This window comes from Lissotriton vulgaris, chromosome 6, assembly GCF_964263255.1.
Source record: "Lissotriton vulgaris chromosome 6, aLisVul1.2, whole genome shotgun sequence".
NCBI lineage: Eukaryota > Metazoa > Chordata > Amphibia > Caudata > Salamandridae > Lissotriton > Lissotriton vulgaris.
In genome coordinates, this window is record NC_141694.1 from 12,965,895 (window position 1) to 12,983,933 (window position 18,039).

General features: G+C 51.7%; 1 protein-coding gene across 2 annotated transcripts in view; it reads left to right on the forward strand.

The window, feature by feature from the left end:
• The window catches only part of TTBK1 (tau tubulin kinase 1), a 279,484-nt gene extending 272,192 nt beyond the window's left edge, over positions 1–7,292 (forward strand). For both annotated transcript variants that reach the window (XM_086925839.1, XM_086925840.1), the window contains exon 14: positions 5,157–7,292. In XM_086925839.1, the coding sequence (XP_086781965.1) occupies positions 5,157–5,580 (424 nt within the window). In that variant the 3' untranslated portion in view covers positions 5,581–7,292. The remainder of the gene's footprint in view (positions 1–5,156) is intronic.
• Positions 7,293–18,039: the final 10,747 nt, after the last annotated feature.

Genomic DNA, 18,039 nt, shown 5'->3' on the forward strand with positions numbered 1-18,039 from the left:
GCACCAGACAATCGTGAGGAGACTTGTGGCGCTTGAGAAGTACGAGCCGGACCCTGTGCGCCCTGCACCAGACAATCGTGAGGAGACTTGTGGCACGCGAGAAGTACGAGCCGGACCCTGTGCACCCCGCACCAGACAATCGTGAGGAGACTTGCGGCGCTTGAGAAGTACGAGCCGGACCCTGTGCGCCCCACACCAGACAATCGTGAGGAGACTTGCGGCGCTCGAGAAGTACGAGCCGGACCCTGTGCGCCGCGCACCAGACAATCGTGAGGAGACCTGCAGCGCTCGAGAAGTACAAGACGACCCTGTGCGCCCCGTACCAGACAATCGTGAGGAGACTTGCGGCGCTTGAGAAGTACGAGCCGGACCCTGTGCGCCCCGCACCAGACAATCGTGAGGAGACTTGCGGCGCTCGAGAAGTACGAGCCAGACCCTGTGCGCCCCGCACCAGACAATCGTGAGGAGACTTGCGTCGCTCGAGAAGTACGAGCCGGACCCTGTGCGCCCCGCACCAGACAATCGTGAGGAGACTTGCGTCACTCGAGAAGTACGAGCCGGACCCTGTGCGCCCCGCACCAGACAATCGTGAGGAGACCTGCAGCGCTCGAGAAGTACGAGCCAGACCCTGTGCGCCCCGTACCAGACAATCATGAGGAGACTTGCGGCACTCGAAGTACGAGCCGGACCCTCTGCGCCCCGCACCAGACAATCGTGAGGAGCCTTGCGGCGCTCGAGAAGTACGAGCCGGACCCTGTGCGCCCCGCACCAGACAATCGTAAGGAGACTTGCGGCGCTCGAGAAGTATGAGCCGGACCCTGTGGGCCCCGCACCAGACAATCGTGAGGAGACCTGCAGCGCTCGAGATGTACGAGACGGACCCTGTGCGTGCCGTACCAGACAATCGTGAGGAGACCTGCAGCGCTCGAGAAGTACGAGCCGGACCATGTGCGCCCCGCACCAGACAATCGTGAGGAGACCTGCAGCGCTCGAGAAGTATGAGCCGGACCCTGTGTTCCTCGCACCAGACAATCGTGAGGAGACCTGCAGCGCTCGAGAAGTATGAGCCGGACCCTGTGCGCCCCGCACCAGACAATCGTGAGGAGACCTGCAGCGCTCGAGAAGTACGAGCCGGACCCTGTGCGCCCCGCACCAGACAATCGTGAGGAGACCTGCAGCGCTCGAGAAGTACGAGCCGGACCCTGTGCGCCCCGCACCAGACAATCGTGAGGAGACTTGCGGCGCTTGAGAAGTACAAGCCCGACCCTGTGCGCCCCGCACCAGACAATCAAGAGGAGACCTACGGCGCTCGAGAAGTACGAGCCGGACCCTGTGCGCCCCGCACCAGACAATCATGAGGAGACCTACGGCGCTCGAGAAGTACGAACCGGACCCTGTGCGCCCCGCACCAGACAATCATGAGGAGACCTACAGCGCTCGAGAAGTACGAGCCGGACCCTGTGCGCCCCGCACCAGACAATCATGAAGAGACCTGCAGCGCTCGAGAAGTACAAGCCGGACCCTGTGCGCCCCGCACCAGACAATCGTGAGAAGACTTGTGGCGCTCGAGAAGTACAAGCCGGACCCTGTGCGCCCCGCACCAGACAATCATGAGGAGACTTGCGGTGCTCGAAAAGTACAAGCCGGACCCTGTGCGCCCCGCACCAGACAATCATGAGGAGACCTACGGCGCTCGAGAAGTACGAGCCGGACCCTGTGCGCCCCGCACCAGACAATCATGAGGAGACTTGCGTCACTCGAGAAGTACGAGCCGGACCCTGTGCGCCCCGCACCCGACAATCGTGAGGAGACTTGCAGTGCTCGAGAAGAACGAGCCGGACCCTGTGCGCCCCGCACCAGACAATCGTGAGGAGACTTGTGGCGCTTGAGAAGTACGAGCCGGACCCTGTGCGCCCTGCACCAGACAATCGTGAGGAGACTTGTGGCACTCGAGAAGTACGAGCCGGACCCTGTGCACCCCGCACCAGACAATCGTGAGGAGACTTGCGGCGCTTGAGAAGTACGAGCCGGACCCTGTGCGCCCCACACCAGACAATCGTGAGGAGACTTGCGGCGCTCGAGAAGTACGAGCCGGACCCTGTGCGCCGCGCACCAGACAATCGTGAGGAGACCTGCAGCGCTCGAGAAGTACAAGACGACCCTGTGCGCCCCGTACCAGACAATCGTGAGGAGACTTGCGGCGCTTGAGAAGTACGAGCCGGACCCTGTACGCCCCGCACCAGACAATCGTGAGGAGACTTGCGGCGCTCGAGAAGTACGAGCCAGACCCTGTGCGCCCCGCACCAGACAATCGTGAGGAGACTTGCGTCGCTCGAGAAGTACGAGCCGGACCCTGTGCGCCCCGCACCAGACAATCGTGAGGAGACTTGCGTCACTCGAGAAGTACGAGCCGGACCCTGTGCGCCCCGCACCAGACAATCGTGAGGAGACCTGCAGCGCTCGAGAAGTACGAGCCAGACCCTGTGCGCCCCGTACCAGACAATCATGAGGAGACTTGCGGCACTCGAAGTACGAGCCGGACCCTCTGCGCCCCGCACCAGACAATCGTGAGGAGACTTGCGGCGCTCGAGAAGTACGAGCCGGACCCTGTGCGCCCCGCACCAGACAATCGTAAGGAGACTTGCGGCGCTCGAGAAGTATGAGCCGGACCCTGTGGGCCCCGCACCAGACAATCGTGAGGAGACCTGCAGCGCTCGAGATGTACGAGACGGACCCTGTGCGTGCCGTACCAGACAATCGTGAGGAGACCTGCAGCGCTCGAGAAGTACGAGCCGGACCATGTGCGCCCCGCACCAGACAATCGTGAGGAGACCTGCAGCGCTCAAGAAGTATGAGCCGGACCCTGTGTTCCTCGCACCAGACAATCGTGAGGAGACCTGCAGCGCTCGAGAAGTATGAGCCGGACCCTGTGCGCCCCGCACCAGACAATCGTGAGGAGACCTGCAGCGCTCGAGAAGTACGAGCCGGACCCTGTGCGCCCCGCACCAGACAATTGTGAGGAGACCTGCAGCGCTCGAGAAGTACGAGCCGGACCCTGTGCGCCCCGCACCAGACAATCGTGAGGAGACTTGCGGCGCTTGAGAAGTACAAGCCCGACCCTGTGCGCCCCGCACCAGACAATCAAGAGGAGACTTGCGGCGCTCGAGAAGTACAAGCCGGACCCTGTGCGCCCCGCACCAGACAATCATGAGGAGACCTACGGCGCTCGAGAAGTACGAGCCGGACCCTGTGCGCCCCGCACCAGACAATCATGAGGAGACCTACGGCGCTCGAGAAGTACGAACCGGACCCTGTGCGCCCCGCACCAGACAATCGTGAGGAGACCTACAGCGCTCGAGAAGTACGAGCCGGACCCTGTGCGCCCCGCACCAGACAATCATGAAGAGACCTGCAGCGCTCGAGAAGTACAAGCCCGGACCCTGTGCGCCCCGCACCAGACAATCGTGAGAAGACTTGTGGCGCTCGAGAAGTACAAGCCAGACCCTGTGCGCCCCGCACCAGACAATCATGAGGAGACTTGCGGTGCTCGAAAAGTACAAGCCGGACCCTGTGCGCCCCGCACCAGACAATCATGAGGAGACCTACGGCGCTCGAGAAGTACGAGCCGGACCCTGTGCGCCCCGCACCAGACAATCATGAGGAGACCTATGGCGCTCAAGAAGTACGAGCCGGACCCTGTGCGCCCCGCACCAGACAATCATGAGGAGACCTATGGCGCTCAAGAAGTACGAGCCGGACCCTGTGCGCCCCGCACCAGACAATCATGAGGAGACCTACGGCGCTCGAGAAGTACGAACCGGACCATGTGCGCCCCGCACCAGACAATCGTGAGGAGACCTACGGCGCTCGAGAAGTACGAGCCGGACCCTGTGCGCCCCGCACCAGACAATCATGAGGAGACTTGCGGCGCTCGAGAAGTACAAGCCGGACCCTGTGCGCCCTGCACCAGACAATCGTGAGGAGACTTGCGGCGCTCGAGAAGTACGAGCCGGACCCTGTGCGCCCCGCACCAGACAATCGAGAGGAGACTTGTGGCGCTTGAGAAGTACGAGCCGGACCCTGTGCGCCCCGCACCAGACAATCGTGAGGAGACTTGCGGCGCTCGAGAAGTACGAGCCGGACCCTGTGCGCCCCGCACCAGCCAATCGTGAGGAGACTTGCGGCGTTCGAGAAGTACGAGCCGGACCCTGTGCGCCCCGCACCAGACAATCGTGAGGAGACCTGCAGCGCTCGAGAAGTACGAGCCGGATCCTGTGCGCTCGCATCGGACAATCGTGAGGAGAGCTACGGCGCTCGAGGCATAGGAGCTGGACCCTGCGTGCCCGGCATCGGACAATCACTAGGGGGTCTGCAGCGCCCGTGAAGTGCGAGCCAGAGTCAGTGCCTGCCAAACCTGTAAACCAAAAGGGGGCAACCCAGGGCCCAAGAGGTACGGGCCATGCCCACGAATGCTTCCTAGGGACGCCCGCTTCGAAGACCTACTTGCTGGGCAGTACGACTCGACCCAACAGGGCGGCCACACTTGAGACTGCGTTGTATCAAGCGGCTCGAGGATTGTAAGCCGTGCGCCGGGTACGTGGTAGCCTCCGCATCAGTGACCGTGGGACAATTTTAACTGGTCCCCCGAACCAGACCTGGACTAAGGACATCCCCTCCTCCGTGGGGACTGTGAGTACTTGGCCTTTCCCTCCGACGTCTCAAGACCAACCCCTTCCCTACTTATCCCCGTCCTCCGAGTAATCCTGATTTCTACCCTGATTGTACCTTGTATTATAAGACCTGCTGAGAATCGCTTATAAAGAATCTATTCTGCACCTGACCAACCCTTGTGGTGTCAATTTGTAGTGTGGCAGGGGTTCATCATACATGACCATACGTGCTCAAACCCTTGTGGGGAGGGTGTGACTCACGTGCTCGGCAACGTTCCTAGAGGAGGGGGATCCCGGGGTGGCCAGAAGTAACTACCTCTGTCCCCCTAGAGATCTTCCCACTCTAACAAATACCAGTACCTGTTAATAGGAGAAGAGATAAGTCATGTATGATAGATTCCAGGCTACTGATTCAAAGTACTTTTGAGCTCTATATTATATTGTATTTTGTGTATCCACTACTGCATTTCTCTTTTTCTCTTCCAGGCATCACCCACAGAGACCCACCAGCCGTGCAACTGGAAGAAACATACACACAGACCATCAGCCCAAACAGACGCCAGCCAGAGAGCCTACAATGTCTGCCTCCCCTCCGCCTCGCACCACCTTGCGGAGGCCCAGCTTCGGCCCACCTCGAAGCCCCGTGCCACCAACCCGAAACATCACTGCTTCTCCCCGGAGCCCATCCCTAACCAGAACAGAAACCCCATCTCCCGCTCGGCAGCGAAGGCAAGCTCCCCTTCCTCCACGGTTGCCTTCTCAGCCAAGGGCTCAACCCTTGACGGTCAATGGGAACTCTCCTGCATCACCCAGCATTGGGAGCAAAGGACAGAGACTCAGACCCATCTCCCAGAGCCCCACAACCAAAGGTAGACCTGTGGCCAGTGAAGGAAGGGCCGTGGCCAGGTAATGTCTGTCTGAGGTCAGGTGAGGCCAACTGTACATCTCAACTCCACTGAAAATGCTGCATCACAGGGCTGCGGAGGAGCTGGCAGCTGTCACTCTTGTGCACGTGCACGCCCACAAGTCTTACAGGTGGACTCTCAGCATCCGGATACCCTGACTCAGATCCGTAGGACGCAAGAGAGAGGATTGCAGAAAACAGCTACCAAGGAAGCCGGAACATGGTCGCAATGATCATCGTACCCACTCTCCAGCACTCTCTGCCATGCACACCTCTCCTCTTCCATATCACCATTTCACCATTAGGTTATACCACCAAGTGTTGGAGGAAGGTTTTAGGGGTCCAGAAAAGTTGAATAGGCACCCCAGTTTTTGTAAGGCTATGACTTTTGTTCATATGTATCACGTGTCAGACGCGACAGCTTAGAGTAGCGAAGAATATTGCCTTGACAATGCCACCCCAATAAGCCCTTAATCGGGACTCCGGCTCTGGAGACCCAAGCCACAAGCTGACCCCATGGGTGTGCAACTGTTCATGAATATTTGCCTTTTATTTTTGCTTCGATAGCTTCAAGCGAAAGCGTTTGGATTATCCTGGAAAATGTATCTTCCATAATGGTCATACTCTTTAGTTCTTATACATTTTAACATTGAAATTGTTAGAGAAAACTCTGAGCGGCAGCAGCTGGTGGTAGCAGGTTAGTCAGCTGGTGCAGGTAGAAGACATATGAAAGAACATGCTCTCGAGGCACATTCCCATCTCCAGGATTTTTTTTTACCTTATGCATTTGTTAACTGAGCAAGGTAAATTCAGCTCTGTTTTATGAAATCTGCACAGTGTCAAAGTGTACACCCCCTGGCTCCATACACCTCACCCCCAGATCAAAACTGTAGAGAATACATAGAATGTGTATCTGCTCCTTGTCCTTGGGGAGAATATGTCCCATCGAAGACCAGAATCCATCTTGCCAGCGGCCGCCAAGTATCCCAAGCCATTCTGTTCTAGAGAGCTGCCTGGTTGTCGTCCTCATACTAAGTGCTGGTGGGTGGCATGTGCCTGGCACTCACCCAGCTGCTCTCCTGAGGGGAGTGAGACTGCCAGTAGAGCTTGTCTCACTGAGACCTTCCTCCTGCTTGTCAGATTCAGGACATCTCAAGGTTCCACTGGGAACCCCAGAGTGGGCTAGTGATGGATTTCCAAAGGAAAATCCCTTGTCAGAGAAAAAGTTCTGCATGGTAGCACATGCCACGAAGGGCTTGTATTCTGCAGGTGGATACTTGATGATACAGGAGGTCTGATGAGTATACACAGGTCCATCCTTGGCGATCCAGTCTTGATATAGGTACAGGGCACAGTACACACAGGTCCAGAGGCAGAGAGATGTAAATAGTTCATATTGTGTGTCCAATGGTTGGTACAATGTCAGAAGAGGTGGTGACGGCTTCTTTGAAGCATTGCCTTCTCAAACATTTGTAAGTTATCTGGTACCGTCACGGCTAAGATGACCTCAAACATATTTAAGATGCTGCGGAGTCTGCTTGTATGATGAATGCCTTGAGGTGTATGGGCTGAGACTCTGGCTTGAACAAGGGAGCTGTAAGGTGACAATCAGGGGACAGTAACACAACCAATAACATGATCAATTGGATGTAGGGGATGCCACAAAGGGTGATGTGATCTTTTGCAGCTAAAGAATCTCAAGAGATAGAAATGTAACTAGGTAACCAGCTGAGTAGCTTTCCCCCGTCTTCCTTGGTCCGGGCCCTCAGTCTGGGAGCTCCGGCGTTTGAGGCCAGTCGACCCCGGCTGAGTAGTCTTCCCCTGCCCTCCTTGGACCAGGCTCTCAGTTTGGGAGCTCCGGCGACTGAGGCCAGTCGACCCCAACTGAGTAGCTTTCCTCTGCCTTCCTTGGAGGAGTTTAGCAGCCTAGCCCTTACGATCTCATCTGGTTCGCCTCTTGACCCTCTTCCGCCAAAACTCTGGAGGCTGTTTCAGGAGGAACTTTTCCAGCCTTTACATTCCATCTGCTGCCAGTCATTTGAAATAGGGATTGTACCGGGTTGCTGGAAGAAGGCAGTGGTATCTCCGCTTTTAAAAAAACCTACGCTGGACCCTGCCTGTCTCTCCAATTACCGGCCAATTTCTCTGCTTCCTTTTCCAGTTAAAATCATGGAAAAGTTGGTTACCCGCACTCTATCCGGCTTCTTGGAAGGAAACACCTGGCTGGATGAGACGCAATTTGGCTTCCGCCCAGCTCATGGGACGGAATCCGCGTTAGTGACCGTGCTTGACAATCTGCGGGTGCGAGTCGACAGTGGTCGGGCAGCCTTCTTAGTGCTGCTCGACATGTTGGCCGCGTTCGACACGGTCAGCCATCCAACCTTGATAGCGAGGCTGGAAGAGTGTGGAGTCAAAGACAAGGCTAGGGACTGGTTAATTTCCTACTTGGATAATCGTCAACAACGTGTGTCGCTCCCTCCCTTCAGTTCAGAGGAGCGGAGAGTAGGACAAGGAGTACCGCAGGGCTCAGCCATCAGCCCTATACTCTTTAATATTTACCTCCGCCCACTAGTCCAGCTTATTAAATCTTTTGGGATCTCTGCATTTAACTATGCAGATGATACCCAGCTGGTCTTTTCGCTGGAGGGACAGGATGCGGTCCCACTGGAGACTTTTCACCGATGTATGCAGGCCACAGCGGACTGGCTCCGTTTGAACTCGTTACAGTTCAACGGTACTAAAACTGAGGTTCTGCATTGTTCCGGTGACCGAATCCCCAGGGACCTCCCAGACGACTTCTGGCCCCCGTCCTTCTCTGAGACGGTATCAGCCACACACTCGGCGCGTAATCTAGGGGTCACTTTTGGGCCTAATTTACAGCTGGATCTGCACGTTAATAAGACCACGTCCACGTGCATGATGCTTATCCGGATGTTGCGTAAGGTTCTACCTCTCCTTCCTGAGCAAGCCAGATCCGAAGTAGTGCGGAGCACTATCTTAAGTCGACTCGACTACTGCAACGCACTACTATTGGACGCCCCTGTAACACTACTGGGCAAGCTCCAAAGAGTACAGAATCTGGCGGCCAAACTCGCTCTTTCCCGCCCCTACTATAGCTCGTCTACAGCAGCACTACAGGAACTCCATTGGCTGCCGATTCACCTTCGCGTCCGCTACAAAGCCGCATGCATAGTGTTCAGAGCTATTCATGGCTTGGGACCTATCCCGCTGCGGAGAATGTTTGCTTGGTATCTTCCAGCTCGAGCCTTACGCTCCTCGTCATCCAAGCTGTTAGTAGTCCCGCGCTTCCAGAGAGTGAGGATGGGTGGCCGATCGTTCAGAGTAGCGGCGGCCAAACTCTGGAACTCTCTGCCACTATCCCTTAGGAGCCTTGAGGCTCTTCCAGCCTTTAGAAAGGCGTTGAAAACCCACCTCTTCCCGAGGATAGGCTAGTTGCTGAAGTTGTTGTTAGATCAGGGTTCAAAGCGCCAGGATGCCCTTGGTGGTGACAAGCTGCGCTCTATAAGTATACCACAATACAATACAATAAATCACAGATACCTCACATAAAAATTGCATTGTCAGGTAATTAGTTATGGTGAAAAATCTCTATTGCATAAAGATGGCAAACATATACGGCAGTCAATTTTAACCTAAATTTAAATCCTATTCAACTGTAAACATCACGAAAAGCAAGCCATCATTACGGTCTATGTCTCCCCATCACATACGATGTAGACGTATGGGCTTGGGTGATTCGTCCCTTCTTAGTACTGCTCACTCCTAAATATTTTTTATACATCTATCAAATCAAACATTTAGACATGTTTTTTTTCTCCATTTTATATGTAGATAGCCTTCTTCAGGGTACAATATATTTAAATATTATACAAAATGCACATCAGCTTTTTTTTCAGTATGCTTTTGATAACCGTCTGATCCCGAACAATTTGAACCTCAACATTTAATCTTCATACATTCAATTACATATTTTCCACACAATATGTGATCCAGAGTCATACATATTCTATATGGCTATCAGGACTTCACTGTGATCTGTCTGTAGAGCATCTTATTCTATTTGTTTTTGTTCATTTATAACATTGAAAATCTTGTTTTGTACCACAACTAGTTCTCTGATATTACACAAATTAATATTTTATTTTCTTTGACGTCTAGTACTCTGGTGAATATTTGACCAGCCAAAACTTATCTTAACCTTTCTATTCAATAAAATATTAGCCCCAAACATGAATAATAGGAGAAAATATGAAATGATACATATATGGATTAAAAGGACCATCCCAATGCAAGGAGCCTCTGGCGATACGGGACGGTGTCAGCTCGGTAAAGCAGTGTGATATAGCAATGGTTAGTATCTCCAAACTTATGTGTGTAAGTAAATGAGGTTACGAGTGACATCACATTCTTACCCTGATAGAACAACTATTCACTAGAATGGATTCAAACCATGTTAAGAAAAGTAGTCATGACCACATGGTACTTATATTTAACATACATGAAATTTGTCCAGTGGCAGGTTTTGTGCTGAACTGTCACATGCAGCCTAGATCATGTAATTAGGAAGTCTCCTTCTGCGGGCTTTAGGCCGCACATAGCTCATTAACTGAGAGTGCCATCTGGGAGCATATATTTTGGAGCTCTGTCATGTTCTGATGCTATCTAACTCACTGCCTAGTGCGTGACACAGTGTTGGAAGGTATCAGAGCTCAGTGATATTCAAAAGGGGGCTGATGGATGTAGAGCGAGAGAGAGAGAGAGAGAGAGAGAGCGAGAGAGCCCTCGGAGACTCACTCCTTCAGTGAGGAGCTGGCTGTCAGGAGTTATAGGTATGAGTAGGGGTGGGAGGTAAACTCCGCTGCTCCAGTGGAGTTTGCCAAGTTTTGACAACTCTGCAATCTACTTGGAGCACGGAGTTTCAGAAAAACTCAGCCAACCGCTGCGTGACAGACTTTTGTCTTGCAAGCGGCTCACCAACGTTGAGTTGCTGAGCGAGAAAATCAAATGCCTCCTGGCGAGATTTCTCAAGGCAGGTGGTCGTGGCAGGTCGCTACCGCTATTGTTGAGAAAGATGCTTCTTGAGTAGAAAATCTACTTGAGCGGCAGAAAGATCAACGCTCTTCGGTGCGCTGCATGATGCGGTTCGCGCTGATTTCACAGTGCGGGACAAGGTCCTGGTGCTAAAAATCAGTGTGAGCAGCACGATGTACTGAACTGCACGGCTCGCTGATCTCCTAGTTATGAGGCAACAAACGTGGCAGATGAATTGGAGGTAGGGATTGACAACGGTCTTCATTAAATTATTTAATCAAGAAAGCTTTGTAATCCAAAAAAATGCGTTGTCAAAGATACAATGAAAGCTCTTACCTTCTTTTGCTTGTCTGGCCATATGAACCTAGGACCAAAGGAAGGATGCATACCACAGCAAAGGCAGGAACCAAGTCTAGAAGGCGTGGAAGCTGAAAGCACCTTAAGAGGGAGACAAAGGCAGGGGAAAATGACAGCAGTATATACAGTACTCAATACCCAAGACTTGCTGCTGGTAAATATCAACTTATAACCTGAAGATAATGAGGCAAACCAATTCTTGTAGCACTTTTCTAGTTAGTGACATTTTGGAAGTGACTTGTAATTAGCATGATTAACAAGCAACTGCTGAGTTTTGAGTCAATGTGACACCAGAAACATTTGAAAGCCTTTTCACAGTGAAGTGGGCCCAAGGAAGAATACAGGCATCACGAATGTCTGATTTAAATGAAAATCTAGCATCTCCTTTTTTATTGTGAAATAGACATTGATCAAACATGGCAATGTTTTATTTTTCTGAGTGATTTCATAATGACAATGAAGGTAGGAGTCTAGAATCACACTCTGTTGTTCTCCTGCAGCACTCGGTGTGACGCAATATTATCTAGTAAGCACCAGACTTGTACCCTGCCACAAAGATAGATGGTTTTTAGAGCCTCCAAGCACTGCCTATAAGGGCAACACTAACAGTTACACAAACATGACCTTTTTACTTCGGATGTTTTTGGTTTCAAGCTTTCTTGAATCTCATCTGCCAGAGGAACTGGTGAACAATGTCTTTTCTTGTTGTTTGTAATTAGTCCCTTTATTCTTGAGAGAGAGAGACTTACCCAGTTGGCCCATAAGTGCTTAAGGCTGAGATTTAAACCCTATCAGGAAGGTAGAGGAGCACATTCTAATATCCCTGGTAAAGTAATTGCACTTAAAGCCAATGCGACACAGCATTGCTGGTACTGTCTGACTGCTGCAGGATTCCGCATTGCAATGCCTTCGCGTTGAATTGTGACAAGCTCACCTGTGATTCAGCAGAGGGAGAACACCGTGCTCTTTCAAAGGGCGCGTCTAAGACTTTACATTTCCTTTTATGAGCTTTATCTAAGTGTAGGGAAGACAAGATGGCAACCTCTTCAAAAGTCTTTGGAAATAATGTAGCAGACCCCAACGTCTACTGAGGCACCATCATACTTAAGAAAAAGATACTAGACATTACTTTTCAAAACAGTTTCACACACATAGCATCATCATTGGTCATGCTGTCTGTTATGTAGGCTATTGTGGAAGTAAAACATATGTGCTCCTCAATCATGCTATTGCCTATGTCGGACAGTGCCAGTGGCAGCGTACAGTCCAAGAGACGTGGACATTGCTCCACCATAAAGTCCCAACCCACCTCACTTTGCTCAGGTTTGTTCTCATTCTCATGTCTTTTGTAGAGTTTTTTTGTAAGAATCCCTCCTATCACAATTCTGCATCTTTAAATCCTGGTGGATGTAAGAGGATTCCCTAGGACTTCCTGCTCCCTAAATTTCTATCCCAGGGTCTACCAAACATTTTGAACCCACCTATGCATGACAGGAAGGACTGTGGGTGGTCTGTGGGTGTGTGAAAGTGAATCTCCATCTGGAGGTGCCAGGTATTGATCTTGTATTGTTTCTGCGTATGTGCTTGGCTTACGGTTGTTATGCTGGTTGTGTACCTGGTGCTAGTCTGTATGTGTTGCTGCGTCTAAGACAGTAGCAAGGCTTCTACCTGTTTTTCATGATCTGCAGGGAGCGATGGCACAAGGTTGGTGTAAAAGAAATGCATGCCTTCAGTGGAAGGACCTGACAAGACCTAATGAATAGTTGTAGGGCTTAAGACTTCACCAGCTACTCCCCTAGGTCATATACTCAATATTAGTGCTCAAAAGTGTCCACTCTTCCATGGAGGTCTACACATGGAGAAACCCCTGTCCCTCCTACAAATTTGTACAACTCTTTCCAATCAAGACCCTAGGAAAAGTGTCATATCCAAAGAGGAGAGGGGCCCTATTAGCTGACAGTCTCTTTCTTCAATCCAAGCCATTTAGTGAGTATATAGATATATACATATGTATTTCCATATTTATTCAACAAAACAAATACAAAACAAGCCGTGGACATCCCACGCGTCTGTGGACAGTATCTGAGGATTGACTCGAAGACCTTCACCTGTGTTCATCATCCGTTGTATTAAGCACTGTATCTAAGTGAACATGGACCGATGCCAAGATGCCACTTCTGGCCTGTACACTAAACCAGAGCTCCTGCCCACCTCACAGTGGGCAAGAGACTGCTGCTGCTGCTGGCTTCCAACAGCTTGACATATCTCATGGCGTCCATTAGGGAAGCAGCTCCGAACGTTTACACATCGCCAAGTAGAATGTAAAACCTTCAACCAGTAAGGACAAACCGGGGAATACTGCGTTTGATACCCCCACAGTAACTGCATGGCAACGCCTCGCCATATCCCTGGCATGACCCATCGAAGCTGGCGCAGAGGGCCCCGTCGACTGCAAAATGCATCTCGCTTTGCTCTGGATTATTCCCCACTTTTGCTCCACAGAGCTCGTCTTTCGCCCCAAAGGGATGGTGACATCGCTTGCGTGAATAATATTAAACTTATGAAAGCCCACCTTGGATTTGTTCTTATACGGGATGCCTCCTCCTGCACCATTAAAGAATCGCCTGCCAGCTTTTGATATTTGTCTCTGTGTTTTTGCCTTGTCCTGTTGATGTCTACTGAGTAGTGGTTGGGGGGAAGTTTTGTTCTCTTCTGTTATGACCATGTAGTGTCAGAACTAAGGGAATGACAGAGGTGGGAGGGTGGAATGGGAAACATTCTTTACACCACAGTCAACACCACAATGTGCCTTTACACAGCAGTCACAACCTGGCGGCGACGTTACCACGTGGTCCTTTTCCGTGCAAGGCGGTACAAGGACTGGAGTTGGAATAGTAATTTATACTATTCCAGAGTCCAGCGCCCCCCTAAGGCAAGTCGCTGCAAAGACTTGCGTGGAAAAGGAACACATGGTAATGTCGCAGTCGGGGTACTGACTTCAGTAAAGGCATGCATGGGAAATGCATGCGGGGTTCCGTCATAAAACTGGGTGGAATTGTTGGGCAGGTGGGAATTTGACAAGGGAAGAAAGCAAAAGAGTAGAACACTCCCAACTTGTATGGATCTGTAGGTCTTCCAGAGCCCAGGGGGTATTTATCACCTTCATTTAAATTGTAATAAATAAGGCAGCTCTGTGACCGGTTACTGTGATTTGGAGGCAGAGGTGCCATGGTCTTTAATAAAACTTCTCAACTCATGAGGGGTAGGTGGTGCGGCCCACAATGACCGAGGCATCGGATTTGTTACACCTTGGATGTAATGTTACAAACACTATGGCTCCGTTTATTAGTCTGGCGGCGCGGGGCGAAGCAGTGGCGGTCTACCAACAGCTCGTTTACAACTCGGGCGGTCGGACCGCCACAGCCCTGCTGCTGCCGCCGAGGAACAGTCTTTCCCTGGTGTTGTTGCGGTGGTCAGGAGGCATGAAATGCTTGGCGGGTCTGCCGCAGTCCCGGCAGGCACATTGCAAGTTTCCTCTCCTGCACGGTTTTCCTGGCGGTTCCACTGCCATGAAAACCGTGATGGAGAGGAAACAAAGGAGTCCCTACAGGGCCCCCTAGTGCCTCATGCCATTTGGATGCATACAGGGGGGCACACCATTTGCCCCCCTGTGAGCATGCACACCAGTTCCTGCATTGCATGGACTTTTACGTCTATGCCAGGCAGGAACTGTTTTTGGCATTCCCATTGCGTTGCCTGTTAACAGGGCACCATCGTGGGAACGTCAAAAACAAAGCCCGCCAGACAGAAGGAAACTCCTAATCTGGCGGGCAGTCCTACCACGGCTTTGGTGGTGCGGCAGCGGGACGGAACTCGTGGCGCCCCGCCAAAGTCATAATCGGGCCCTCTACCTGCACTACCTCCATGTGCGGATGTCAGTTCTTTCTTTTAATGCCTTCCGACGCGCATCCAAAGTTCCTTCGAATCCTATCAGTCCGAGGGTTTCCTTTGCCTCATATTTAACCATAGTACAGGGGACTTGTCCCCTCCCTCCAAACACCACAAGCTTTAAATCCTGCAAGGCTGAAGCCATCAAATGCCGGTACCAGACACCCATGATGTCGGTCTCTGGTTACCCGGCACCAGGCTTGACCCAGGGTTGTGCGAATATTGTACAAAGATGATCACGAAGAATGGAGGAGAGACATGGACTGGTGCATGCTGGTGGGAAAAACAATATATGAGGTCAGCGGCTGCCCAGGGAAATGGATGAAGATTTGGGCAGCATGGGAAGCGAAAGATGGACATTGAAGAGATGTTAGACCTGTACTGACATCAAAGAGAGAGGCCAGCCAGGATTTACTCCTGAATCAGAGAGCATAATGAAGAGAGGGAGGGACATGGGGTGCATGATAGCTGTTGGGTCCCACCCGGGTCAGCTGGGCAGTTGTATAGTCTGGTGTGTCTTTGTGTTATTTAAAAGGGCAATAAAAACAAGTTTAAAAAAGAAGATGAATAAGAAGCCAAACTTGCAGAACTTTGGAGGAAGTCAAAGAAACCTTGTCCCCATTGAGGTTAAAGTCGCGGATGCGATTTTTGGCTCCCGGCGCCAACTACCGCAACAGAGGGTCTGCCTCCTTTGAAACAGGGATTAGGAGGGCGGCCGACGTTTCAGATCTCATCCTGCCCACAGTAGCTGTGAAGACAAATGTTTTAACTGAAGTGCTCAACCCAGGCCAAACAAGCCAAGAAGCTCTGCTTCCCTTCAATGAGACTCTACCTTATGTGCTGGTGGACACCTGGATGAAGCCGGGATCTTGTTCCTCAGTTCATGGGCGAGTGGCAAGGCAGCAAAGTCCTGCTCATGGGATCTGAATTTTCTTCTTCTATACCCCACTCCAGAGAGCTTGGTAGTACAGGCATCCACCAGTCGTCTTATCCCTAATGCATTTCCTACAACCCCTCCTGACAGAGAATCAAAACTGCTTTAACACACACATGCGCACGATTACCCCCATCACCTTCTACCTCCCCGGGTGCAGCAGCATCCCTTACGACCATTGGGTTCTCCAGATTGTGGATTCTGGTGACTCCCGACCCTTCCCTTTACATCCCCTGGATATGCCACTCATTCCGCAACACCTCCCGGAAGACCAGTTGTCCATACTCCGTTGTCCATACTCACTTCCATACTCCGAGTCCAAGCTTTCCTTTCTAAGTGAGCAAGATAACTCCTGTTTTTTCCTGGTGCAGAAGAAAGACAGAGTCTTTTGTCACATCTTATATTTGAACTTCTTCCTCTGGAAGGACAAGTTTAAAATGCTCACCCTGGCCCAATTTCTGTCTGCCAGGGCACTGGATGGTGGCATTAAACCAACAGGTCGCCTAGTTACACATTCCTGTCCTGCAAGCCCACGGATGCAACCTGCGGTCTTTGTACGTTGACAAAGTGCACTTTCAGTTCTCCATGCTCCCCTTTGGGCTTTCCACTGCACCGTGGGTGTTTGCAAAGGGTATTATGATGGTCGCAGCGCATCTACAGAGGCTGTGAATACCAGTCTTCCCATTCCTCGATTGGCTACTGAAGACAGGTTCATCGCAAGTAATTGTAAGCCACCTCCACACAACACCGACCTATTGACATTGTTGGGGTTTTCCATCAACATGCCGAGGTCACACCTGTCTCCTTCACTGTCTCCATTTTATTGGAGTCATCCTGTATCACGTGCTCTGTCAATACTTTCCTGCGTCTCAACAAGTCCAAGGCATTGGGGCTATGTTCCACAAGTTTCAACCTTTAATCTGGCCCTGAGCCTTCTGTGCCTCTTGGCCTCCTCCATCCTGCCCATGGACCACGCCTGGTGGCATATGCGGGTGCTGCAGTGGAATCTGAAGCCTCAGTTGTCTCTGCACCAAAGAGAACTGTCAGAAGGTATCCAGGTGTCGAAGGAGACTGTGAAAGACCAGCTGTGGTATCTGCTCGACTGCAATTGGACCAGCGTCAGACCTTTAGGCACTGAAGGCGGTCCTCCAGATCATCAAGAGGGAACGGGTATAGGTTCTCAATGACAGCACAACCGCATGTGGTATGGCAACAGACGGGGAAGAGTGGGGTTGTGTGTCCTGTGTCAGGAGCCTCTGTGTCTCTGGCAGTGGCTGAATGTCTCATCACATTTCCCTGACTGCCCGCACCTGGCAGGATCTTAAAACGGCAGGTTGCCTGGTGGATCACGAATGGCAGTTACACTCTGAGGAGTCACAGGGCATCTTCCAGTGATGGAGAGAACCCTGGCCTGATCTATTGCCCCCCCCCAGAGGGCACAGAGTGTCAAAGCTTTAGCAAATTGAAGTTCCCAATAGAATTCTCCCTTGGAGATGCCTTCCTTTTCGGCTGGAGCTCGGCACTCCTGTATGTCTCCCCCCTCACCTCTCCTGCCCAGATCACTCATTACTTTTCAAATCACCTGTTGTGGTGTATCTCTTGAAATGGCTGACCCACATGTTCCCACCAACACCTTTTGTGATGCCAAAGTGGGACCTTCATTTGGTTCTCACGTACCTGATGTGCGGTCCTTATGAACCGATGCACAGATGTCCATTGTGCTTGTTGACCTTCAATACAGTGTTCTTCATCGCCATCACATCTAGATGGTCAGTGAATGAACTCCAGGCCCTGTTCGTCCAACACATATAAATAAACAAAAGGAATCCACTCCTTAGGTGTCGGGTGTGTCCTCCAAAAATGGGGAGCATCCTTGTTGTTTTTGGTCCCCTCACACATCAACAGGCCCCTTGGTGTCATGCTTCATCATTGGGGTCCTCGTACCCCTCTACTGGGTACGGCGTGCTACAACCTGCGAATACGCGGGAGCACTTGTAATGACTATGTGTGGTGTGAATGAGGTATTTTAATGTGAGTGTGTGGTGGTTTTTTTAGGTCTCGCCCTGGAATTCGCATCCGAAGGATGCGTCCAGGGTCGGAGACTTATAGCTATCTGACACGGGGGAATGGGAGGACAAGAAACTGTCACGAGCTTTAGCAGGCGGATTTGGCTG